General features: G+C 42.5%; 1 protein-coding gene across 2 annotated transcripts in view; it reads left to right on the forward strand.

The window, feature by feature from the left end:
* SOCS7 (suppressor of cytokine signaling 7) overlaps window positions 1–27647 on the forward strand; it is a 133947-nt gene that overhangs the window by 65345 nt on the left and 40955 nt on the right. For both annotated transcript variants that reach the window (XM_053697704.1, XM_053697710.1), the window contains one exon: window positions 24253–24413. In XM_053697704.1, coding sequence (XP_053553679.1) covers window positions 24253–24373 — 121 coding nt within the window. In that variant the 3' untranslated portion in view covers window positions 24374–24413. The remainder of the gene's footprint in view (window positions 1–24252; window positions 24414–27647) is intronic.

Here is a 27647-nt window from a genome sequence, read left to right on the forward strand (position 1 = left end):
CAATTAGCTAGATTAGCGGCGAAAAATTCAGGGTTTGCTGTCGTGGCGCGCAGAGCGCTTTGGCTAAAGTCTTGGTCAGTCTTCCAAGACAAAATTGCTTAACATTCCTTTCAAAGGTAAAACATTATTTGGACCTGATTTGAAAGAGATTATTTCAGACATCACTGGGGAAAGGGCCACGCCCTCCCACAGGATAGGTCTTTTAAGGCTAAAAATAAGCCTAATTTTCGTCCCTTTCGCAGAAACGGACCAGTCTCTAATTCTGTATCCTCTAAGCAAGAGGGTAATACTTCACAACCCAAACCAGCCTGGAAACCAATGCAAGGCTGGAACATGGGTAAGCAGGCCAAGAAGCCTACCACTGCTACCAAAACAGCATGAAGGGATAGCCCCCGATCCGGGACCGGATCTAGTGGGGGGCAGACTTTCTCTCTTTGCTCAGGCTTGGGCAAGAGATGTTCCGGATCCTTGGGCGCTAGAAATAGTTTCTCAAGGTTATCTCCTGGAATTAAAGGAACTACCCCCAAGGGGAAGGTTCCACAGGTCTCAATTATCTTCAAACCAAATAAAGAGACAGGCATTCTTACATTGTGTAGAAGACCTGTTAAAGATGGGAGTGATGCATCCAGTTCCAATAAGAGAACAAGGAATGGGATTTTATTCCAATCTGTTAATAGTTCCCAAAAAAGAGGGAACATTCAGACCAATTTTTGATCTAAAGATCCTAAACAAATTTCTCAGGGTACCATCGTTCAAAATGGAAACTATTCGAACGATCCTACCTACTATCCAGGAAAATCAATTTATGACTACCGTGGATTTAAAGGATGCGTACCTACATATTCCTATCCACAAGGAACATCATCAGTTCCTAAGGTTCGCTTTTCTGGACAAGCATTACCAGTTTGTGGCACTTCCATTCGGATTAGCCACTGCTCCAAGGATTTTCACAAAGGTACTAGGGTCCCTTCTAGCGGTTCTAAGACCAAGGGGCATTGCAGTAGTACCTTACTTGGACGACATCCTGATTCAAGCGTCGTCCCTGTCAAAAGCAAAGGCTCATACGGACATCGTCCTAGCCTTTCTCAGATCTCACGGATGGAAGGTGAACAAAGAAAAATGTTCTCTGTCCCCGTCAACAAGAGTTCCCTTCTTGGGAACAATAATAGATTCCTTAGAAATGAGGATTTTTCTGACAGAGGTCAGAAAATCAAAACTTCTAAGCTCTTGTCAAGTACTTCATTCTGTTCCTCGTCCTTCCATAGCGCAGTGCATGGAAGTAATAGGATTGATGGTTGCAACAATGGACATAGTTCCTTTTGCACGAATTCATCTAAGACCATTACAACTGTGCATGCTCAGACAGTGGAATGGGGATTATACAGACTTGTCTCCGACGATTCAAGTAGATCAAAAGACCAGAGATTCACTCCGTTGGTGGCTGACCCTGGACAATCTGTCACAGGGAATGAGCTTCCGCAGACCAGAGTGGGTCATTGTCACGACCGACGCCAGCCTAGTGGGCTGGGGCGCGGTCTGGGAATCCCTGAAAGCTCAGGGTCTATGGTCTCGGGAAGAGTCTCTTCTCCCGATAATCATTCTGGAACTGAGAGCGATATCCAATGCTCTCAGAGCTTGGCCTCAACTAGCAAAGGCCAAATTCATAAGGTTTCAGTCAGACAACATGACGACCGTTGCATATATCAATCATCAGGGGGGAACAAGGAGTTCCCTGGCGATGAAAGAAGTGACCAAGATAATTCAATGGGCGGAGGATCACTCCTGCCACTTGTCTGCGATCCACATCCCAGGAGTGGAAAATTGGGAAGCGGATTTTCTGAGTCGTCAGACATTCCATCCGGGGGAGTGGGAACTCCATCCGGAAATCTTTGCCCAACTAACTCAATTATGGGGCATTCCAGACATGGATCTGATGGCGTCTCGTCAGAACTTCAAGGTTCCTTGCTACGGGTCCAGATCCAGGGATCCCAAGGCGACCCTAGTAGATGCACTAGTAGCACCTTGGACCTTCAACCTAGCTTATGTATTCCCACCGTTTCCTCTCATCCCCAGGCTGGTAGCCAGGATCAATCAGGAGAGGGCCTCGGTGATCTTGATAGCTCCTGCGTGGCCACGCAGGACTTGGTATGCAGACCTGGTGAATATGTCATCGGCTCCACCATGGAAGCTACCTTTGAGACAGGACCTTCTTGTTCAGGGTCCATTCGAACATCCGAATCTGGTTTCCCTCCAACTGACGGCTTGGAGATTGAACGCTTGATTTTATCAAAGCGTGGGTTTTGATATGGAAAAAATATATCTGTTGGTGTGAATCTAAAGGATTCCCATGGAACAAGATAAAAATTCCTAAGATTCTATCCTTTCTACAAGAAGGTTTGGAGAAAGGATTATCTGCAAGTTCTCTGAAGGGACAGATCTCTGCTTTATCTGTTTTACTTCACAAAAGACGGGGCAGCTGTGCCAGATGTTCAAGCATTTGTTCAGGCTCTGGTTAGGATCAAGCCTGTTTACAGACCTTTGACTCCTCCCTGGAGTCTAAATCTAGTTCTTTCAGTTCTTCAAGGGGTTCCGTTTGAACCCTTACATTCCGTAGATATTAAGTTATTATCTTGGAAAGTTTTGTTTTTGGTTGCAATTTCTTCTGCTAGAAGAGTTTCAGAGTTATCTGCTCTGCAGTGTTCTCCGCCCTATCTGGTGTTCCATGCAGATAAGGTGGTTTTGCGTACTAAGCCTGGTTTTCTTCCGAAAGTTGTTTCCAACAAAAGTATTAACCAGGAGATAGTTGTACCTTCTTTGTGTCCGAATCCAGTTTCAAAGAAGGAACGTTTGTTACACAATTTGGACGTAGTCCGTGCTCTAAAATTCTATTTAGAGGCTACTAAAGATTTCAGACAAACATCTTCCTTGTTTGTTGTTTATTCTGGTAAAAGGAGAGGTCAAAAAGCGACTTCTACCTCTCTCTTTCCTTTTGGCTTAAAAGCATTATCCGATTGGCTTATGAGACTGCCGGACGGCAGCCTCCTGAAAGAATCACAGCTCACTCCACTAGGGCTGTGGCTTCCACATGGGCCTTCAAGAACGAGGCTTCTGTTGACCAGATATGTAAGGCAGCGACTTGGTCTTCACTGCACACTTTTGCCAAATTTTACAAATTTGATACTTTTGCTTCTTCGGAGGCTATTTTTGGGAGAAAGGTTTTGCAAGCCGTGGTGCCTTCCATTTAGGTGACCTGATTTGCTCCCTCCCTTCATCCGTGTCCTAAAGCTTTGGTATTGGTTCCCACAAGTTATCGATGACGCCGTGGACCGGACACACCAATGTTGGAGAAAACAGAATTTATGCTTACCTGATAAATTACTTTCTCCAACGGTGTGTCCGGTCCACGGCCCGCCCTGGTTTTTTAATCAGGTCTGATTAATTCTTTTCTCTAACTACAGTCACCACGGTATCATATGGTTTCTCCTATATATATATTTCCTCCTGTCCGTCGGTCGAATGACTGGGGTGGGCGGAGCCTAGGAGGGATCATGTGACCAGCTTTGCTGGGACTCTTTGCCATTTCCTGTTGGGGAAGAGAATATCCCACAAGTAAGGATGACGCCGTGGACCGGACACACCGTTGGAGAAAGTAATTTATCAGGTAAGCATAAATTCTGTTTTTACATCTACAATTTTTATACTTTTATTCAATAATGCAATGTCAGGTGTCAGAATCAAATCTTGGCCTAGTAATAATCTTAATGTTTGCTCTCTTGATTTCCAGTAGGGGACAAGACTAGGGCATTTCCACCACATGTGGAGCATGGTTCCGGGTTTCCCTACATCCTCTCCAGCATATTGAGGAGGAAGGTGGGTAGATTCTGTGGAACCTGATAGGTGTTAAGTACCAGCGGAGGAGTACTTAGAAATTTAGTTGTATCAGTCGAGCTGATGTAGAGGATCTGCGAGTGTTATTGTAGATTTGTGTCCATTCAGATTCATCTAATTGGAGATCTAGTTCAGATTGCCATTGTGGCGTGTAAGGTGGGAGTGGAGGCTGGCTTGCTGTATCTAATGTTATTTTGGGTTGTGATAAAGACCCTCTAGGTAGGATAGCTGTTAGACATAGGTGTTCGAAGGGGGTTGGGGTTCTGGTGAGATTTTGTTTTAGGTGTTCTTTTTGGAGAAAGTGGCTTAGTTGCGAGTATTTAAGCCAGGAGGTGAATGCCCCGTTTAGAATATTGTATTCTGGTCTTGACTTTAGTTTCCCTTGCTTTAGCATTTTAATGATGGGAACTGTTTCTGGTATTTCCCATAGTGCAATTGTTTTTCCTATCAATTCATATCCTTCCATAAACTCCATATTGGGAGGAATTGGGGTCAGTGGAGAAGATAGTGTGGAAATCTGTGGTGTAGTTTTAACTATATGATCCCAGTTATTAAAAATGTGGCTATATAACAGCGATTTATAGCATAGATGGGGGGTCTGAGGTTCTTGGGCATCCAGCATATGGCTCCATGGTTGGGGGCTTTTAGGATTTGTGAATCCATAGAGACCCAGGCTTTAGCTTCTTTTTTTATGCCAGTCTAGTATGTGCTGTAATATTATTGCTCGGTAATATGATTCTAACTTGGGCACTCCCAATCCTTCTTTTCCCAGCGACCTATATATGGTTGCAGCGTTTATGCGTGGATGTGTTTTCCCCCATATAAAGGAATTAATACACACACAATAAAACAATAGACCCTCAAAGTACAAACTTGGTCAATTTATCCTGCACAGTTCTACAGCAGTTTAGGGGGGGATTGCCCTGCCATTTTATTAGAAAATGTGCTGCTGCTTTGCTGAATTAAGGTTCACATGGGAGATAGCAAGCTGACCCAATATCCAGAAAGGGCTTGAATACCTCCAATAGCCAGTATCTGCCACAAGAAAAAGTCCCGGCATCACTGGGGGTGAGTTATTCCGACTGTGAAGTTTATCCAACTCCTGCACAGGTTGTCGTTAGTACATGTGCTAGCAGATAAAAATGTGATTTAATGGAGCCAACAACAAACACAATAACATCAACAGTGCCAACAACAACAGGAAGGGATAGACAAATAAAACGTGTCCGGCTGCATTAGAGAGGGGTCATATATGTCTTTGAGGAAGGCATCCAGAGACGCTTCCATACGTGCGCCTCTCAGCCGACCCCCGTAGCGGTATGGAGCCTTAGCCTTCTCTTCCTTAGGGTCGTCCCCCAGATCCGTCGACCCAAATATGTATAGAGACAATCCAGGGTGTTGGGCAAATAAATCCAGGTGGTTGGTAAACAGTGAGCTGGCAGGTCCGTAAACGGCTCCGTTTCCAATGTGAGCTGCAGCTGAGTCACCAATAGCAGCAAGTCTCTGGGTGGTATTTCTCCTGTTAAGTGTAGTCAGTCCACGGGTCATCCATTACTTATGGAATATATCTCTTCCTAACAGGAAACTGCAAGAGAATTACCCAGCAGAGCTGCTATATAGCTCCTCCCCTCACATATCATACTCAGTCATTCTCTTGCAGCCTAACTAAAAAGGAAGCTGTGAGAGATCTGTGGTGTTTTTTAACTTAGTTTATTTCTACAATCAAAAGTTTGTTATTTTTAAATGGCACCGGAGTGTGCTGTTTATTCTCAGGCAGCATTAGAAGAAGAATCTGCCTGGGTTTTTTTCTATGGTCTTAGCAGACGTAACTAAGATCCACTGGCTGTTTCTCATCTGAGGAGTGAGGTAACTTCAGAGAAGGGGAATAGCATGCAGGGCTCCCCTGCAACAAATGAGGTATGTGCAGTAATTTATTTTCTGAGGAATGGAATTGACTGAGAAAATACTGCTGATACCATTGTAAAGTAAGTTCAGCCTTAAATGCAGTGATAGCGACTGGTATCAGGCTGATGTGTGTGTGTGTGTACACTGAATGTATTTTTCTAAGGAATGGAATTGACTGAAAATACTGTTAATACTGAAATAATGTATGAGCTTTAACTGCAGTAAAAACGACTGGTAGCAGGCTTATTAATAATAATACATAATTTTCAAATGTATGTTTAAAACGTTTACTGGCTTGTTAATCGTTTTTGTGAGGTACTTGGTGATAAAACTTATTAGGGCATGATTTTTACCACATGGCCATTTTTTGTTTTCTGCATAGAAACAGTTTCTGAGCTTCCCCACTGTTGTAATATGAGTGGGAGGGGCCTATTTTAGCGCTTTTTTGCGCAGTAAAAATTCAGTCACAATCTGTCTACTTCATCCTCCATGATCCAGATCGTCTCTAGAGAGCTCGGGGGTCTTCAAAATCCATTTTGAGGGAGGTAATCGGGCACAGCAGTCCTGTGACAGTGTATTTGACTGTGAGAAAAACGTTAATTATATAATTGTTATCCGTTTTTGGGTACTAAGGGGTTAATCATCCATTTGCTGGTGGGTGCAATCCTTTGCTAACTTAATACATTTGCTGTGAAAATTTGGTTGCTATAACTATTTTGGTCATTGTTATTTCAACTGTGTCAGTTTTTCTGTGCTTCTTAAAGGCACAGTAACGTTTTTTATATTGCTTGTAAATTAATTTTGAAAAGTATTTCCAAGTTTGCTAGTCTCATTGCTAGTTTGTTTAAACATGTCTGACTCAGATGAATCTCTTTGTTCACTATGTTTAAAGGCCAATGTGGAGCCCAATAGAAATTTGTGTACTAATTGCATTGATGCTACTTTAAATAAAAGTCAATCTTTACATGTAAAGAAATTATCACCAGACGACGAGGGGGAAGTTATGCCGACTAACTCTCCTCACGTGTCAGTACCTTCGCCTCCCGCTCAGGAGGTGCGTGATTTTGTGGCGCCAAGTACATCAGGGAGGCCCTTACAAATCGCTTTGCAAGACATGGCTACTGTTATGACAGAAGTATTATCTAAGTTGCCAGAATTAAGAGGCAAGCGCGATAGCTCTGGGTTAAGGATAGATCGCGCAGATGAGATGAGAGCCATGTCAGATACTGCGTCACAGTTTGCAGAACGTGAGGACGGAGAGCTTCATTCTGTGGGTGACGGATCTGATCCAGGGAGACTGGATTCAGAGATTTCCAATTTTAAATTTAAGCTAGAGAACCTCCGCACATTGCTAGGGGAGGTATTAGCGGCTCTGAATGATTGTAACACGGTTGCAATTCCAGAAAAATTATGTAGGTTGGATAGATACTATGCGGTACCGGTGTGTACTGACGTATTTCCTATACCAAAAAGGCTTACAGAGATTATTAGCAAGGAGTGGGATAGACCGGGTGTGCCTTTTACCCCTCCTCCCATATTTAGGAAAATGTTTCCTATTGACGCCACCACACGAGACTTATGGCAGACGGTCCCTAAGGTGGAGGGAGCAGTTTCTACTTTAGCTAAGCGTACCACTATCCCGGTGGAGGATAGTTGTGCCTTTTCAGATCCAATGGATAAAAAATTAGAGGGTTACCTTAAGACAATGTTTCTTCAACAAGGTTTTATTTTACAGCCCCTCGCATGCATTGCGCCTGTCACTGCTGCGGCAGCATTCTGGTTTGAGTCTCTGGAAGAGGCCATTCGCTCAGCTCCATTGGATGAAATAATCAACAAGCTTAAGACACTTAAGCTAGCTAACACATTTTGTTTCTGATGCCGTTGTGCATTTAACCAAACTTACGGCTAAGAACTCCGGATTCGCCATCCAAGCGCGCAGAGCGCTATGGCTTAAATCCTGGTCAGCTGACGTGACTTCTAAATCTAAATTGCTTAATATTCCTTTCAAAGGGCAGACCTTATTCGGGCCCGGCTTGAAAGAAATTATTGCTGACATTACGGGAGGTAAGGGCCATGCTCTACCTCAGGACAGGGCCAAATCAAAGGCCAAACAGTCTAATTTTCGTGCCTTTCGTAACTTCAAGGCAGGAGCAGCATCAACTTCCTCCGCTCCAAAACAGGAAGGAGCTGTTGCTCGTTACAGACAGGGCTGGAAAGTTAACCAGTCCTGGAACAGGGGCAAGCAGGCCAAGAAACCTGCTGCTGCCCCCAAAACAGCATGAAGAGAGGGCCCCCTATCCGGAAACGGATCTAGTGGGGGGCAGACTTTCTCTCTTCGCCCAGGCTTGGGCAAGAGATGTCTAGGATCCCTGGGCGTTGGAGATCATATCTCAGGGATATCTCCTGGACTTCAAAACTTCTCCTCCACGGGGGAGATTTCATCTTTCAAGGTTATCAGCAAACCAAATAAAGAAAGAGGCGTTTCTACGCTGTGTACAAGACCTCTTACTAATGGGGGTAATCCACCCAGTTCCGCGGACGGAACACGGGCAGGGATTCTATTCAAACCTATTTGTGGTTCCCAAGAAAGAGGGAGCGGTGCTGATAGATGCTCTGACAGCCCCTTGGGTCTTCAACATGGCTTATGTGTTTCCACCATTCCCGATGCTTCCTCGTTTGATTGCCAAGATCAAACAGGAGAGAGCTTTGGTGATTCTGATAGCGCCTGCGTGGCCACGCAGGACCTGGTATGCAGACCTAGTGGACATGTCGTCCTGTCCACCGTGGTCTCTGCCTCTGAGACAGGACCTTCTAATTCAGGGTCCTTTCAAACATCCAAATCTAATTTCTCTGAGGCTGACTGCATGGAGATTGAACGCTTGATTCTATCAAAGCGTGGCTTCTCGGAGTCGGTTATTGATACCTTAATACAGGCTAGGAAGCCTGTTACCAGAAACATTTACCATAAGATATGGCGTAAATATTTACATTGGTGCGAATCCAAGAGTTTCTCATGGAGTAAGGTTAGGATTCCTAGGATATTGTCCTTTCTACAAGAGGGTTTAGAAAAGGGCTTATCTACTAGTTCGTTAAAGGGACAGATTTCTGCTCTGTCTATTCTTCTACACAAACGTCTGGCTGAAGTTCCAGACGTTCAGGCTTTCTGTCAGGCTTTAACTAGGATTAAGCCTGTGTTTAAGTCTGTTACTCCGCCGTGGAGCTTAAACTTAGTTCTTAATGTTCTTCAAGGCGTTCCATTTGAACCCCTTCATTCCATTGATATCAAGCTGTTATCTTGGAAAGTTCTGTTTTTGATGGCTATTTCCTCGGCTCGAAGAGTCTCTGAGTTATCTGCCTTACATTGTGATTCTCCTTATCTGATTTTTCATTCAGACAAGGTAGTCCTGCGTACTAAACCTGGGTTCTTACCTAAGGTAGTTACTAACAGGAATATCAATCAAGAGATTGTTGTTCCATCTCTGTGTCCTAACCCTTCTTCAAAGAAGGAACGACTTTTGCATAATCTGGACGTAGTCCGTGCCCTGAAATTCTATTTGCAGGCAACTAAGGATTTTCGTCAAACTTCTTCCCTGTTTGTCGTTTACTCTGGACAGAGGAGAGGTCAAAAGGCTTCGGCTACCTCTCTCTCTTTTTGGCTTCGTAGCATAATACGCTTAGCCTATGAGACTGCTGGACAGCAGCCTCCTGAAAGGATTACAGCTCATTCTACTAGAGCTGTGGCTTCCACCTGGGCCTTTAAAAATGAGGCCTCTGTTGAACAGATTTGCAAGGCTGCGACTTGGTCTGCGCTTCACACTTTTTCAAAATTTTACAAATTTGACACTTTTGCTTCGTCGGAGGCTATTTTTGGGAGAAAGGTACTTCAGGCAGTGGTTCCTTCTGTTTAATGTTCCTGCCTTGTCCCTCCCTTCATCCGTGTACTTTAGCTTTGGTATTGGTATTCCATAAGTAATGGATGACCCGTGGACTGACTACACTTAACAGGAGAAAACATAATTTATGCTTACCTGATAAATTCCTTTCTCCTGTAGTGTAGTCAGTCCACGGCCCGCCCTGTTTTTACGGCAGGTCTAAATTTTAATTAAACTCCAGTCACCACTGTACCCTATGGTTCCTCCTTTCTCGTCTGCTTTGGTCGAATGACTGAGTATGATATGTGAGGGGAGGAGCTATATAGCAGCTCTGCTGGGTAATTCTCTTGCAGTTTCCTGTTAGGAAGAGATATATTCCATAAGTAATGGATGACCCGTGGACTGACTACACTACAGGAGAAAGGAATTTATCAGGTAAGCATAAATTATGTTTTTGCTGTGTGACTGATATACAGCTCGGGAGATTGTGGTCTCTAGTGGCTGTTAGTGTGGAGAATAATTGCCAGAGTCACGCTGCAATTCAGACCCAGCCATTGTGACACCTACCAACCCCTCCTCAATAACTGTCAGGGGTCCTTCTTCTTCCCTAGTTTTATTGGTGGAACCGTGAACCACGAACGTTGGGTTCCATAACTGTGTCCACAGTGGGTGTCCCCTTGGTCTCTCCTTATGCTCTACCTGATGTGTCTCAGGAGTCATGCAAGCATAATCGCAGAAGGACTCTGCTGGGCGGCGCCATTTTGAAACCGAGCGTGGGGGATACTCGACCCGAGCTTAGGCTAGTAGGTTTTGCAGGGTAGATTCTAGCTGGTAAAAGTAAGTCCTGTAGGTCAATTTGAATGTAGTTCCCAAGTATTTTAATTTATGGAGTTGTGATTTATATGGGCATATGCTCTGGAGTCGTTTAAATTCAGGGATATGTTGAGGATTTCAGATTTCTGCTTGTTGATCAAGAAATTTGACAGGCCACTAAAGACATTGAACTCCTCTAAAAGAGGAGATGGAGATGTAATAAGGGAAGCCAATGAGAGTAAGACATCAGCAAACATTGATATTTTGTATTCATTTGGTCCTACTGTAATCCCAGTGATATCTGGGTTGCGTCTGATATGGGATGCTAAGGCTTCCATCGTCAGAACGAATAGTAGAGGAGATAGCGGGCATCCTTGCCTGGTACCATTTAATATTGGGAAGCTTTTAGACAGGACTCCATTTACTCTAACTTTTGCCATAGGAGCAGAATATAGGTGAAATATTATTTTGATCATTGTGTCCCCAAATCAAAAAAATGTAGTGTATCTAGAAGTTATGGAGCGCAGACATTGCATAATTGTTTTAAGGGGGTGTGAGCTTTTTCTCTTCAGAGTGGTCTAGTGTGGGGTTGAGCGCAACATTAAAATCTCCTGCAAAAATAATTGTTCCTTTAGCTACCCCCACCAGTTCTTTGGTTATATTTTAAAAAAAAAATGTGCTTGCCCTGTGTTAGGGGCATATATATTTACCACCATGATTGGTTTGTTAAAAAGTTCTCCAACTAAGATCCAAGTACCTCCCATTTTTATCAGTGTGTTCGGAAAACAAATTGAAGGGAAGTTCAAGTGATTTGTGGAATAGTATGCCTACCCGTTTATTTTCCTGTCTGCAAGTGAATTAAGATAACCCGTCAGATAGTGTTTAGAGGTAAGCCTCGGTTCGGAGTTTTTAAGAAAGTGGCTTTCTTGTAAAAAGATAATTTCACTCTTTTGTTTATGGAACCAGTTAAGAGCTTCTGACCTCTTCGTTGGGGAATTTAAACCCTTAGTGTTTTGTGTTGTAATTTTGAATTTTCATGAATCCATTATTTAGGGGTGTTAAGCGGAGTAGTTGTAGAAGACTCTTATACCATGAGTAATGTGGAGTGTGATATTAGCAAGTGGGACATTAACATAGAACAATAACTTAACAGATAACAATACATAAAATCTAGAATTCCAATATAATTGCATATATCAATATAAAATACAACATTATTGGTATTATTAGTAACAATAACATTAACATCAGCATCAATATTAAAATCCTTATTAACATTGAGGGGGGGAATTCTTAGTTCACACCTAATTGTAAACTATTGAGTAAAGGGTACTTCCTTTTTTTATGTTAAACCTTTAAAATTGTAGATCCCTAAAGGTTGTTTGCGAGCTGACGCTCTAGTCTGTTGGTTATAATTTCAGGTGATAAACGTTTAGAGACGTTTAATGTGAAAGAATACTTACTCCATTCAGACTCTAAATGATGGCGTCGACAGATGTTTGATGTGGTTTGCCTCATTAATTGTAGGCGAAGAAGAAATTGAAAGGTTCGTCTCTACTTGCTAGGATGCAAAGTGTGTCACGGTGGATCAGGGATGGCCGATGAGGAGCTGGAAGCAAAGTTGGACTTTTTTCCTGTTGACTTTTGTCCAGCTCATCCTCTGGTTTCTGGTCACTTGACATTAAATGCTCTCTTGTAGCTGTAGATTGGTTCAGTGAAGGTGGTTTTAGTTGTGATATGTTGAGTTTGCAGAAAGGCTCTAAGTCTTCCTGTGTTCTATATATGACTACTTGAGATCCTGTGATGACTTTAATATAGAATGGGAATCCCCATCTGTAGAGGATCTTGAGGTCTTGTAGATAAGTAGTGAGATATTTAGCCACTCTACGTTTATCCTACGTTATCGGGCTTAAAGGGACACTGAACCCAAATTTTTTTTTCGTGATTCAGATAGAGCATGCAATTTTAAGCAACTTTTTAATTTACTCCTATTTAATTTTCTTCATTCTCTTGGTATCTTTATTTGAAATGCCAGAATGTAAGTTTAGATGCCGGCCCATTTTTGGTGAACAACCTGGGTTGTCCTTGCTGATTGATGGATAAATTCATCCCCCATTAAAAAAACTGCTGTCCAGAGTGCTGAAAAAAACCCAACTTAGATGCCCTTTTCAAATAAAGATAGCAAGAGAGCGAAGAAAAATTGATAATAGGAGTAAATTAGAAAGTTGCTTAAAATTGCTGCTCAATCTGAATCACGAAAGAAAAAAATGTGGGTTCAGTGTCCCTTTAAGTCTGCGAAGATTTGAAGGCTATCACCTTCATATGTTATTTGACTGAGTTTTCTTGAGGCACTCGTGATTTTTTCTTTGTCTAAAAAAAGTTGAAATTTCAGGATGATATCCCTGGGTGGTTTGTGCTCTGTGGGCTCATTCCAGGGGTAGGATAGTATTATTTGTAGTTTGTAGAAGAAATTTAAAGAGGCCTTGAAGGTGTTGTGGTATTTGATGCAATGTTATCATTTCTGATATGCCTCTAATTCTAATATTGCTTCTGCGTCCTCTGTTGTCGAGGTCTTCTATATGAAGTTGCATCTGGTTTAGCATGGTTTCATGCGTGGCTGCAGCACGGTTTTGTAAGTCACTATTATTGATTTGCTCTACATTTTCTTCTAAGTAGTCTTTTTTTTTTTTTTTTTTTTTTTTTAAAACATCTGCCAGTCCCTCTTTGATCATCTTTCCCACTGTAGTCTGCCTTAGTTGGCAGGTTTTCTATATCTGCTTTGGTAAGTGGAACATTGTCTTGTTGTAGTGAGGTGCTGGCATCTGTGTCCAGGGACATTTCTTGTTCTTGTGTATTAGGATGATCTGGCTCAGGCATTTCTAGTACTTTAAAAAAGTTATTCAACTTTGTTAGACGTAGACTGCCCTTTAGTTGATTTTTCTTGTCTGGCTAATCTCCTGGATGACATTGTATACTTCTGTATTGGTGTATAGCTGGAATATATGTGGCTTTCTTGTCAGTGTCAAAATGTAAAGTGTGGAAGACAATTTAGGCCTGTGGTGGAGAACTACATGTAGTAGGCCTTATGCAGCAAGATAAGGCAGTGGTGGAATCTGAGTTAATGTCCATTCACCCCACTCATAGTTGTTTTGTGAGCATCATGCTGAGTTGGTTACACAGTGGTGATCTGCGATATGCAATACTGTGTTGCAGTACTAGATTACCGCCTGAGCCTTGTATATGCTATATAGCCTTACTATCTGTTTTGCGGCGGTTACTGCACGTCTGCTATTTATCAGCTGCTTAATAAAAAGCCTAATACCTGTTGTCTGGCCCAGCGTACAATTTTGTGCAATGCGACAGCTTTAAGCTGCCGTTTAGTGACTGGCCAAGAGGGTGTTTAAGCCGCTGTGTGGTAATGGCTTTTATCTACCGTATAATTACAGGCTGGGTATCTAATTACCTTTACTGCCGTGTGGTGTTGTGTTAGAGCTAGCCGTTCGGCAGAGTCAGTGCGGTTTTATTTCCAGTGAGGCCCAGGTCATGTGATGCGGTATGCTGGTGGAGCATCGTTTCCGTCGCTCATGTTATAGCGCTGGACTGAGGTGACTTTCTCCATTTTTTTTAAGGCATCGGGTTTTGGTGGTGTTTATGGAGCATGTTACTCCGTTTTGGTCTCGATGTGAGCGACAGGGTCAGCAGGATCTGCTATGGAAGTACTCTATGCATTGGAGCACTGTCTTGCGGCCATTTTTTACCATGGCTGGCTCCCGGGAACAGTTTCTTTTTAATGAGCAGACCGCTTAAAGAAAATTAAAGTGATAGTAAATCCTAGTGTTTTTGAAACGCTAGGATTTACCAGTGGAACAAATAAAGAAGACTTTCAGTCATTAAGTATGAAATATTTAATGCTGAAAGTTCCTTTATTTGTCTGAAGCGTTCCCCGCGCTGAGCTCCTCAGGCAGCCGACAGCAGAACACTTTTTTTAAGTGAGTTGACGTTTCCACCTCTTAGCCAATAGCCGTGCAGGCCAGCTGGCTTTATGCTGGATAGCTAAAATCACCTCAGTGATAAAATATCCTGCTGTGGGCTGCCTGAGGCGCTCAGCACGGCAAACACTGCAGACAAATAAAGGAACTTTCAGCAGGAAAAAATATTCCTCTGAAAAAAGACAGCACTCTCTGGTCTTTATATCCAATTGTGTTTAATGATGTTTCAGGGTATTGCTTGTCTTCAGATCACAAAATGTACAAACAGTGCTCAAATAACCCCCTAATGTACTCCAATGTACTTACACAAACATGTCTGTGTCCTAACCTTGTCTGTGACTTCCAGCTCTTTCCCAGCCTTAGTGTGTGCATCATAACAAGACACCACCCATTGCCTAGCGACCAGCCGTGTTTACTAAAACAAAAAATACTAAAATTGTAGTATTTAATCCAATGAATCTAAACACCAGTCTACTATTAAAGATCTCTATCATCCTATGTAGAATTAAAAATCGAATCCGGCATTACATACATTTCTAGACTTTCAGTTCCTGACTGAAACTGTATATTAGACTCCTAGTATAAAGCACACCGTGAGCTATTCCTACTACATATCCCTTTTCCCTTTTTTTTTTTTTTTTTTTTTTTTTTTTTTTTTTAAACTAATTAGAGTCCTACTCTGTAAACTCATATAATAATAATAATAATAGACTCTATATAAGAACAGTATAGATTCAGTGGCAAAATAACCCATCTATTTGCTACAATATTAAAGGGACACTCAATCAAAATTAAACTTTCATTATTCAGATAGAACATACCCTTTTAAACAACTTTCCAATTTACTTCTATTAACAAAATGTGCACAGTCTTTTTATATTTAAACTTTTTGAGTCACCAGCTCCTACTGAGTGAGCATGTGCAAGAAAAAGTGTGTATGCATTTGTGAATGGCGGATTGCTGTCACATGGTACGTGTATGCATTTGTGATTGGCGGATTGCTGTCACATGGTACAGGGGGAGTGGAAAAATACATAATTTTAAAATTGTCAGAAAAAAAATCTACTCATTTGAAGTTCAGACTAAGTGCTATTGCATTGTCTTGTTATCTTGCATTTGTTGATTATGCAAATCTACTGTGTTGACTGGTCCTTTAATACTTTAAAGCAGAATCCCTTTAGTTACTGGTCATGAAAAAGATTAGCAGCTAAGATAAAGGATCAATCATTGAAAGGCCAAATAAGAAAAAAGAGAAGCGGTGAAAAGAGAAAAACAAAAAGAAATAGAAACATACATCATCATCATCAGTAGTACAAGTCATCCTGTGTTTAAAAAAAATATATTTTTCAATGTCTTGGATGGTGGTGGGAAAAATCGACTGACAATCATTCCATTACAGGGTCTCATCCACCTCTAACGTATGCCAACATTGATGCAATATTCTAGAGAACTATTTTTTATCCACTGCATATTTTAGTTAAAAAAGGTCATGTGTTTAACTCCAAGGTTCTCTTGGATCTTTCAGTAAAGCATTAATTTCCTTCCGTTATACTGCATTATGATAGCTCCTAAGACTGAAACGTGTCTGCATCTCCTGTAGTTGTATCGTTGCTGCTTCTTCTACTGTGTTATTGACTTATGAAGTGCCCTTTTAAGGGTTGGTGAGTGACAGCTTGAGGCTTACAGAAGTGAGTTATTATCAGTGGGCTTTCTACAGACGGTTGTATCCAATTTATCCTCATTTTTTAATAATCCTTAAATTCAGAAATTCTATCTCCCTTGGATGAAACTGGATCTTGAATTGGAGGGACGTATGTTGTATTTTCAACTCATTGAATTTCTCCAGTAGTTCTGCCTCCGTGCCTATCCACAAGAGTAATAGATGTAATAATGTTAGGGTGGGTTTTTTTTGGGGGGTGGGGGGTAGCAATGTTAGGGTTTTGTTTGTTTGTTTTTTAAGTAATTTTATTTTTTCTTTTTCAGGTGTTTTTTGTTTGTTTTGTTTAACATTTTAAACAACTTTCTAATTTACTTCTATTATCAAATTTTCTTAGTTTTCTTGTTTATCCTTTGTGGAAAAGCAGAAATGTAAGCTTAAGAGTGTGCATGTGTCTGCAGCACTACATAGCAGCAGTTTTGCATCAATGTTTTACATTAGCAGGGGCACTAGATGGCAGCACTATTTCCTGTTGTGTAGTGCTTCAGGCATGTGCACGCTACCTACCTAGGTATCTCTTCAACAAAGAATAACATGAGTGAAGATAAATTGATAATAGAAGTAACTTGGAAACATTTTAAAAATGGTATCCTATAGCTGAATCATGAAATAAAATGTTTGGGTTTAATGTCCCTTTAAGGTTAGTCTGTTTTGGGGTGACTTAGGGTGGTTAGATGTTAGTGGTTTACTTTGCGATTGGAGGTTGTGGCGGTTTAGGGGTTAATAGTGAAGTATGTTACTTTGCAATGGCTGTTGTGGCGGTTTACGGATAATTGTGTAGTGGGGACTTTGTGATGGGCTATGCAGTGGATTAGGGGTGGTTAGAGTAGAGGGCTTATGGCGATTCGGGTTAGCAGGCGAGTATGTGCGTTAAGTTTTTTTTCCACTTTTCTCTCTCCATTGAAGAGTAAGTGGGAGAGTAAATTAACGAGGTAGCAATTATTCTAGCTTCTGCTTTTTGCGCGCGTCAGGTTAGTGCGCAGTCGTTTTTAAATATTTAGTTTCATCTTTTAATGCACACGCTACCAAACACACACAAAGAACAGAAGTTAAGCTGAGTTAGCGTGCGAGCAGGAGCGGTAATTACTGCTCCACTCATACCCTTTATGTTTAAAGGGCTATGAAACACAAACCTTTTTTTTTGTGATTCAGATAGAGCATGCAAAATTTCTAATTTACTTCTATTATCAAGTTTTTTGTTTTTTTTGTTCTCGTTTGTTGAAAAGCAGGGACCTAAGCTCAGGAGCCAATGTCTTGAACACTATATGGCAGCAATTCTTCAAAACATATGCTGCAATGGAGCTTATATTAAATGTTTTAATGTTTGTTGCTCAAATTATCATTAAAAAATTAAATTACGCAATTTAATTTGCTTTCAATAGCAGAAAATGTTATAATAATGTTAATATTAGAAAGTATTATACTGTCCCCACCCAGCTACTTTATAATTTTCTGAAGAGAGCACTTTATCCATTTACAAGAGCACTAGATGGCAGCCCTTTTTCCTACCATGTAGTGATCCAGATACCTACCCTAGTTATCTCTTCAACAAAGAATACAATTAGAACAAAGCAAATTTGATAACAGAAGTAAATTGGAAACTTTTTCTCCAACATTGGTGTGTCCGGTCCACGGCGTCATCCATAACTTGTGGGAATATTCTCTTCCCCAACAGGAAATGGCAAAGAGCACAGCAAAAGCTGTCCATATAGTCCCTCCTAGGCTCCGCCCACCCCAGTCATTCTCTTTGCCGCTGAACAAGCAACATCTCCACGGAGATGGTGAAGAGTATGTGGTGTTTAGTTGTAGTTTTTTTTTTATTCTACTATCAAGAGTTTATTTTAAAATAGTGCTGGTATGTACTATTTACTCTGAAACAGAAAAAGATGAAGAGTTCTGTTTGTGAGAGGAATATGATTTTAGCAGCAGTAACTAAAATCGTTTGCTGTTTCCACATAGGACTGTTGAGATGAGATAACTTCAGTTGGGGGAAACAGTTGGCAGACTTTTCTGCTTAAGGTATGACTAGCCATATTTCTAACAAGACTGTGTAATGCTGGAAGGCTGTCATTTCCCCTCATGGGGACCGGTAAGCCATTTTCTTAGTCTCAAACAGAATAAAGGGCTTAATATGGGCTATAAAACTGGTAGACACTTTTATGGGCTAGATCGATTGCTTTATTTGGGCATTTTATACAGCTTGATGTTGAAATTCACACTTTATAAACTTTGGGGAACGTTTTTTTACGTCAAGCACTGGTTTAGACACCTTCCCAGTCAGGAAGGGCCTTCTCTGTAGTAGGCAGAGCCTCATTTTCGCGCCATTACTGCGCAGTTACTTTTGAGAGCAGGACATGCAGCTGCATGTGTGTGGGTCTGAAAGTAGTTGAAAAGGTTCCTAGAAGGCTTCATTTGGTATCGTATACCCCCCTGGGTTTGGTAAAGTCGCAGCAAAGGCTGTAGCTGGGACTGTAGAGGGGTTAAAACTGTAACCGGCTCCGGTTTCCTCATTTTAAGGGTTAAAGGTCTGAAATTTGGGGTGCAATGCTTTGAATGCTTTAAGACACTGTGGTGAAAATTTGGTTAAGTTTGAACAATTCCTTCATAGTTTTTCACATATTCAGTAATAAAGTGTGCCCTGTTTAAAATTTAAATAGACAGTAACGGTTTTGTTTTAAAACGGTTTTTGTACTTTATTGACAAGTTTAAGCCTGTTTAACATGTCTGTGCCTTCAGATAAACTATGTTCTGTATGTATGGAAGCCAATGTGTCTCCCCCTTCAAAATTGTGTGATAATTGTGCCATAGCGTCCAAACAAAGTAAGGACAGTACTGCCACAGATTGTAAAGTTGCCCAAGATGATTCATCAGATGAAGGGAGTAGACATAGTTCTACATCATCTCCTTCTGTGTCTACACCAGTTTTGCCCACGCAGGAGACCCCTAGTACTTCTAGCGCGCCAATGCTTGTTACTATGCAACAATTGACGGCAGTAATGGATAACTCCATAGCAAATATTTTATCCAAAATGCCTGCATTTCAGAGAAAGCGCGATTGCTCTGTTTTAAACACTGTAGAGCAGGAGGGCGCTGATGATAATTGCTCTGTCATACCCTCACACCAATCTGAAGTGGCCATGAGGGAGGTTTTGTCAGATGGGGAAATTTCTGATTCAGGTAGAATTTCTCAGCAGGCAGAACATGATGTTGTGACATTTAAATTAGAGCATCTCCGCGCACTGCTTAAGGAGGTGCTATCTACTCTGGATGATTGTGACAACCTGGTCATTCCAGAAAAATTGTGCAAGATGGACAAGTTCCTAGAGGTTCCGGTGCACCCCGACGCTTTTCCTATACCCAAGCGGGTGGCGGACATAGTGAATAAGGAGTGGCATACCTTTTGTCCCCCCTCCTATATTTAAGAAATTATTTCCTATGGTCGACCCCAGAAAGGACTTATGGCAGACAGTCCCTAAGGTCGAGGGGGCAGTTTCTACACTAGCCAAGCGCACTACTATTCCTATCGAGGATAATTGTGCTTTTAAAGATCCTATGGATAAAAAATTGGAGGGTTTGCTTAAAAAGATTTTTGTACAGCAAGGTTACCTCCTGCAACCTATTTCGTGCATTATTCCTGTCACTACAGCAGCGTGGTTCTGGTTCGAGGAACTAGAAAAGTCGCTCAGTAGAGAGACTCCGTATGAGGAGGTTATGGACAGAATTCACGCACTTAAGTTAGCTAATTCTTTTATTTTAGATGCCGCTTTGCAGTTGGCTAGATTAGCGGCGAAAAATTCAGGGTTTGCAATTGTGGCGCACAGAGCGCTCTGGCTAAAGTCTTGGTCAGCGGATGTATCTTCCAAGACAAAATTGCTTAATATCCCTTTCAAGGGTAAACCCCTTTTTGGGCCAGAATTGAAAGAGATTATCTCAGACATCACTGGGGGCAAGGGCCACGCCCTCCCACAAGATAGGCCTTTCAAGGCCAAGAATAAGTCTAATTTTCGTTCCTTTCGCAATTTCAGGAACGGACCGGCCTCCAACTCTGCAGCCTCTAGACAAGAGGGTAATGCTTCACAAACCAAACCAGCTTGGAAACCGATGCAAGGCTGGAACAAGGGTAAGCAGGCCAAGAAGCCTGCTGCTGCTACCAAAACAGCATGAAGGAGTAGCCCCCGATCCGGGACCGGATCTAGTAGGGGACAGACTCTCTCTCTTCGCTCAGGCTTGGGCAAGAGATGTTCAGGATCCCTGGGCACTAGAAATAGTTTCTCAGGGTTATCTTCTAGAATTCAAGGAACTACCCCCAATGGGAAGGTTCCACATGTCTCACTTATCTTCAAACCAAATAAAGAGACAGGCATTCTTCCATTTTTAACAGGTCTTCTACACAATGTGAGTGATACACCCAGTTCCAACCGTGGAACAAGGAATGGGGTTTTACTCAAATCTGTTTGTAGTTCCCAAAAAAGAGGGAACTTTCAGACCAATTCTGGATTTAAAGATCCTAAACAAATTTCTCAGAGTGCCATCGTTCAAAATGGAAACTATTCGAACGATTTTACCTACAATCCACGAGGGTCAATTTATGACTACCGTGGATCTAAAGGATGCGTATCTACATATTCCTATCCACAAAGATCATCATCAGTTCCTAAGGTTCGCCTTTCTGGACAAACATTACCAGTTTGTGGCTCTCCCATTCGGGCTAGCCACTGCTCTAAGGATTTTCACAAAGGTACTCGGGTCCCTTCTAGCGGTTCTAAGACCAAGGGGCATTGCAGTGGCACCTTACTTGGACGACATTCTGATACAAGCGTCATCTCTTTCAAAGGCAAAGGCTCACACAGACATCGTTCTGGCCTTTCTCAGATCTCACGGATGGAAAGTGAACATAGAAAAAAGTTCCCTGTCTCCGTCGACAAGAGTTCCTTTCTTGGGGACAATAATAGATTCTTTAGAAATGAAGATTTTCCTGACAGATGTCAGAAAGTCAAAACTTCTAAACGCTTGTCAAGTTCTTCACTCTGTTCCACGACCTTCCATAGCTCAGTGCATGGAAGTAGTAGGGTTGATGGTTGCAGAAATGGACATAGTTCCTTTTGCGCGAATCCATCTAAGACCATTACAACTGTGCATGCTGAAACAGTGGAATGGGGACTATACAGACTTGTCTCCAGTGATTCAAGTAGATCAGAAGACCAGAGACTCACTCCGTTGGTGGCTAACCCAGGACCACCTGTCCCAGGGAATGAGCTTCCGCAGACCAGAGTGGGTCATCGTCACGACCAACGCCAGTCTAGTGGGCTGGGGCGCGGTCTGGGACTCCCTGAAAGCTCAGGGGGGCTATGGTCTCGGGAAGAGTCTCTTCTTTCGATAAACATTCTGGAACTGAGAGCGATATTCAATACTCTCAGGGCTTGGCCTCAACTAGCAAAGGCCAGATTCATAAGATTCCAATCAGACAACATGACGACTGTTGCTTACATCAACCATCAGGGGGGAACAAGGAGTTCCCTGGCGATGAGAGAAGTGACCAAAATCATAAAATGGGCGGAGGATCACTCCTGCCACCTATCTGCGATCCACATCCCAGGAGTGGAAAACTGGGAGGCGGATTATCTGAGTCGTCAGACATTCCATCCGGGGGAGTGGGAACTCCACCCGGAGATATTTGCCCAGTTGATTCAATTATGGGGCATTCCAGACATGGATCTGATGGCGTCTCGTCAGAACTTCAAGGTTCCTTGCTACGGGTCCAGATCCAGGGATCCCAAGGCGACTCTAGTGGATGCATTAGTAGCGCCTTGGACCTTCAACCTAGCTTATGTGTTTCCACTGTTTCCTCTCATTCCCAGGCTGGTAGCCAGGATCAAGCAGGAGAGGGCCTCGGTGATCTTGATAGCTCCTGCGTGGCCACGCAGGACTTGGTATGCAGACCTGGTGAATATGTCATCGGCTCCACCATGGAAGCTACCTTTTGAGACAGGATCTTCTAGTACAAGGTCCATTCGAACATCCAAATCTAGTTTCCCTCCAGCTAACGGCTTGGAAATTGAACGCTTGATTTTATCTAAGCGTGGGTTTTCGGATTCTGTAATAGATACTCTGGTACAAGCCAGAAAACCTGTAACTAGAAAAATTTACCATAAAATATGGAAAAGATATATCTGTTGGTGTGAATCCAAGGGATTCTCATGGAGCAAGATCAAGATTCCTAGGATCCTTTCCTTTCTCCAAGAAGGTTTGGATAAGGGATTATCAGCGAGTTCTCTAAAGGGACAGATTTCTGCTTTATCTGTCTTGTTACACAAACGACTGGCAGCTGTGCCTGATGTTCAAGCTTTTGTTCAGGCTTTGGTCAGGATCAAGCCTGTTTACAGACCTTTGACTCCTCCCTGGAGTCTGAATTTAGTTCTTTCAGTTCTTCAAGGGGTTCCGTTTGAACCTCTACATTCCATAGATATCAAGATGTTATCTTGGAAAGTTCTGTTTTTGGTTGCTATTTCTTCTGCTAGAAGAGTTTCTGAGTTATCTGCTCTGCAGTGTAATCCGCCCTATCTGGTGTTCCATTCAGATAAGGTTGTTTTGCGTACTAAACCTGGTTTCCTTCCAAAGGTTGTTTCCAACAAGAATATTAACCAGGAAATAGTTGTGCCTTCTTTGTGTCCGAATCCAGTTTCAAAGACGGAACGTTTGTTACACAATTTAGATGTAGTTCGTGCTTTAAAGTTTTATTTAGAAGCAACAAAGGATTTCAGACAAACATCTTCTCTTTTTGTCGTCTATTCTGGCAAGAGGAGAGGTCAAAAAGCTACTGCTATCTCTCTTTCCTTTTGGCTGAAAAGCATCATCCGATTGACTTACGAGACTGCCGGACGGCAGCCTCCTGAACGCATCACAGCTCACTCTACTAGGGCTGTGGCTTCCACATGGACCTTCAAGAACGAGGCTTCTGTTGATCAGATATGTAAGGCAGCGACTTGGTCTTCCCTGCACACTTTTGCCAAATTCTACAATTTTGATACTTTTGCTTCCTCGGAGGCTATTTTTGGGAGAAAGGTTTTGCAAGCCGTGGTGCCTTCTGTTTAGGTAACCTGATTGGCTCCCTCCCTTCATCCGTGTCCTAAAGCTTTGGTATTGGTTCCCACAAGTTATCGACGCCGTGGACCGGACACACCAATGTTGGAGAAAACAGAATTTATGCTTACCTGATAAATTACTTTCTCCAACGGTGTGTCCGGTCCACGGCCCGCCCTGGTTTTTTAATCAGGTTTGATGAATTTCTTTCTTTAACTACAGTCACCACGGCACCTTATGGTTTCTCCTGTTTTTTTCTCCTGTCCGTCGGTCGAATGACTGGGGTGGGCGGAGCCTAGGAGGGACTATATGGACAGCTTTTGCTGTGCTCTTTGCCATTTCCTGTTGGGGAAGAGAATATTCCCACAAGTTATGGATGACGCCGTGGACCGGACACACCGTTGGAGAAAGTAATTTATCAGGTAAGCATAAATTCTGTTTTTAAATTGTATGCTCTGTCTGGATCACAAGATAACATTTTAGGTTTAATTTCCCTTTAAAGTTTGAAATGTTTTATTATAACTGTAGTATTTGTGCATGACATGAATAAGGTTATTCTGCACTTTAACTAAAAACAGATTGTGTAATAATAATTTTTAAATGTCTTACTATGTCTTTGTAAATTATCATCAAAACACACATGTATTGCCAGAGGTTATGCTATTCAGCTGTATTGAGAAGGATATGATTTTCCTTCTGTCCCTTATTTTGCTTTTTGTATTTTCGACCCATTTGAAGCAGCTTTCCTTCCAGGATGTAAAACCGTAATGTTGTTGCTGTGTTTTACTATATTTCTGTTAAATATAATATACTGTACATGCTAATGTAGAATAAATACCAATTTTTAGTATCGTCTCAAAAGACCTATTTAGCATTGTTCACCCCTGGAAATGTTTATATTTAGGTATGTGTGGTTTATCCCGTGTTCTCTGTTTCTGCCTTTAAATTCTGATCTTTATAATCCTTTTTTGTTTTTCTTTCTCTTCAGACCCCTCATCTCTTACCTCCGAAAATTCTACTATTATGACCCACAGGAAGAAATTTACCTCTGCCTGAAGGAGGCCAGACATGTTACGAAAATGGAATCTGGAAATGAGAACTCCACGTAGCAAGACCTTTTGTAACTCCCCTCCTGATTGGCTGAACCAGGTAATAACCTACATTATTCCATTTGAGTTGTGGTTCATGACCTAGGTGTTTAAAAAAATAAATAAAAAAATGTTTCTTTCATAAGGTAGTGTGAGTCTGCGATCCATTACTTCTGGGCTTCAACTCCTGGCCAGTAGGAGGAGGCAAAGATTCCCAAAACTCCAAGAGTACATAATTCCTCTGGCCTCTCCGGTATACTAGTCTTATCTTTGCCTCCCCGGTACAGGGACCTCACACTGATGTGAGGCCCATTTTCCCCTCAGACAGCTGCTGCTTAAAGATAATGGGGAGATTGGAGTATTGGGTAGTGACAGAATTACTCCCAGTGAAGGAGTTAGTCACAAGCCTGTAACACGGACTGGTCGTTTTCATCTCCTCCTGTTGGGTCGTCAATCTACTCCCTTACACAGCACTGGATGGGCTCTGTACTAGATGCAGTTATTTGCAGTGGTAGAGTGAGCGCTGATAAGGTAAGTAAAGACACAATACATTGGCACTCGCATATCCCACAGGGTATTAGCAAATACACGTATTTGTACGTCATACAAATACATGTTTTTTTCTTGTCTATGGGTGGTCCCCTATTTATTTTATTCTTCTGGCACCATTTATACCCTAATGTTTCTCCTACTTTTCCTTGTTCCCTCGGCAGAATGACTGGCGTAATGAGGAAGTGGGAGGGATATTTAAGCCTTTGGCTGGGGTGTCTTTGCCTCCTCCTGGTGGCCAGGTGTTGTATTTCCCAACAGTAAGGAATGAAGCCATGGACTCTCCCTATCCGGAAGGAAAGGAATTTATCTGGGAAGTATACTTTTTTTTTTTTTTTTTTTTTTTTTTTTTTAGATTTTAATTTAATCTTATACTGTTAGGATTTTTTATTTTAATTGTAAGTTAGGATTTTCTTCTTAAATGGAAAGAGTCCACAGCTGCATTCATTACTTTTGGGAATTAAGAACCTGGCCACCAAGAGGAGGCAGACACCCCAGCTAAAGGCTTTAATACTCCTCCCACTCCACTCATCCCCCAGTCATTCTTTGCCTTTCGTCCCAGGAGGTTGGCAGAGACGTGTCAGAATTTTTAATTTTAGTTTTTTGTCTCTTATGGAGTCCGGAGATGCAGGGAGAGTCTTTCTGTGAAACTATCCCGACTCATATTAACAGCTCCTCAAGCAATCAGCGTTGTCTAACTTCGCTCCGCTGCCTGCTTTCTTCTCTCAAGTTCATGGCGTAAGCGATGCCACTATTCGTCACTCTTGAAAGGCCGTGTTCCTGTTCCACGGCGTAGATTCCGGTAAGATTGTTTCATTTTACTTTATCGTCAATGTACTGTAATATGAATGTTTTCCCGAGAGGCTACCACACCTTTGCGGGTCTACCTATATGACATAAGGGTCTCAGTGAGTCTCTGTTAGTATCTTGGAATCGAGGGTTAATATCTCCTGGGGGGGGGGGGGTTATTGAACAGGGGGGTTTATAATCATGTGTGTTATGTGATTCAACCTGCTTATGTGTGAGGTTTATAGGCTCGTGGTTGGAACTTTGAAGCCTTTGGAAGTGACACAGCCTTTTGGTTGGGCGCGCTTTTTTTGGACTGTTCGGTATACCTTGTGTTCGTGCCTGGCTACGTTCCGTTCCCCATTTCCGCATTCCTTACCGTGTTGCGAAGGAAATATTCTAGTCTGCAGGGGTCTGGTCATAGGAGGTGGTGAGTGCCCCAGCCATTGTGGGTGTCAGGTGCCGTTTTTGTTTTCATATTTAGTCCATATTGATATTTCCTTTATCCAGTTATGGAGGATTCTGATGCCGAGACTGAGCTCGTTTCAGATTGTTACGGAGGATTCTGATACCGAGACTATTTTGATTTCAGATTCTGTGTCCGGTGATGACTCCGGTTTGGCCTTGTTGACACATGTCGACCAGTTTTGTTCCGAATGCCATATAAGAACGCCTGGTTCCTCGTGCTCGGGGAATCAGGGGACTGCTGAGCCATCCACCTCTGGGGGCCCTGTCCTCCCAAGAGGCGAGTTCCCTTCCAATTCATACTTCTACACATGCGGGTAACCCAGTTACCCCCCCCCCCCCGTGGTTGCAGCATGTTTTCGCTTCCAGATAATGTTAGCGATGGTCCGTCTGCAGAGTACAGGCGTTTATTTGAGATTGTGCTCGTGCCCTATTGTCCCGGGTCTTACGCCTTGGGGTGGGCCTCTACAGTTCCCCGCGGGTGTAACTGTTCCAGAGTGTTGTGCCTTTTGTTACAGGATTGCGCGCCTTAGCATGTTGCTTAGACATCTTTTTGAGTTATTGAATGACCCTGTCTTTAACAGATATGGGGATTTTCAGTCTGATAATTCGAATGGTGCACCTCATTAGACATGTGGGGATGGGGTTATCTCCTTTTTGTCATTTGTTGAGATCTTTCCCAGTTTTTTTAAAGATAGGGCTCCGTTTGGCTGGTCCTGCGGGTAGGCCTGTGTCTTTTGGGCGTTAACCTTCGGGTTGCCTTATATTTTATTTCCATCCAAAGGGGAGGAGAGTCCACGGCTTCATTCATTGCTATTGGGAATTAAGAACCTGGCCACCAGGAGGAGGCAAAGACACCCCAGCTAAAGGCTTAAATACCTCCCACACCTCCCTCATCCCCCAGTCATTCTTTGCCTTACGTCACAAGAGGATGGCAGAGAAGTGCCAGAGTTTGAGTTGTCTCTTATGGAGGGTAGTACTCTTCGGCATGGGACAGGAGTTTTAAGTAATCCTGTCAGTCTCTCAGTGAGTGCTTGGATGAAAGTTAGAGTCCGGAGATGCAGGGAGAGTCTTTCTGCAAAACCATCCCGACTCATATTAACAGCTCCACGAGCAATCGGCGTTGACGAGTTTCGCTGCCTGCTTTTTACACTCAAGTCCATGTCAGGAGAAAGGCTACTAACCTGTTACACTTGAAGGGCCGTGTTCCTGTTCCACTACGTAGATTCTGGTAAGATAGTTTAATTTTTTATTAATGTGATAACATAGAAGACAGGGTCACAGTGTGGCGCTTTTTTATCTTTACAGAATCAAGGGTTAATATTCCTGGAAAGGGGGATTATTGAACGGGGGGGGGGGGTTGTACATGATTATGTTTGTGTCATTGCTGCGTTATGTGCGAGATGAGGCTCTGGCAATGTGTGGAACTTCAGGTGACTTGCAAGAATTTTTTTTGGAGCACTTCCCTAGTGTTAGGGCGGTCCTGCATGGCACG

This window comes from Bombina bombina, chromosome 1 (genome assembly GCF_027579735.1).
Source record: "Bombina bombina isolate aBomBom1 chromosome 1, aBomBom1.pri, whole genome shotgun sequence".
Taxonomy (NCBI): domain Eukaryota; kingdom Metazoa; phylum Chordata; class Amphibia; order Anura; family Bombinatoridae; genus Bombina; species Bombina bombina.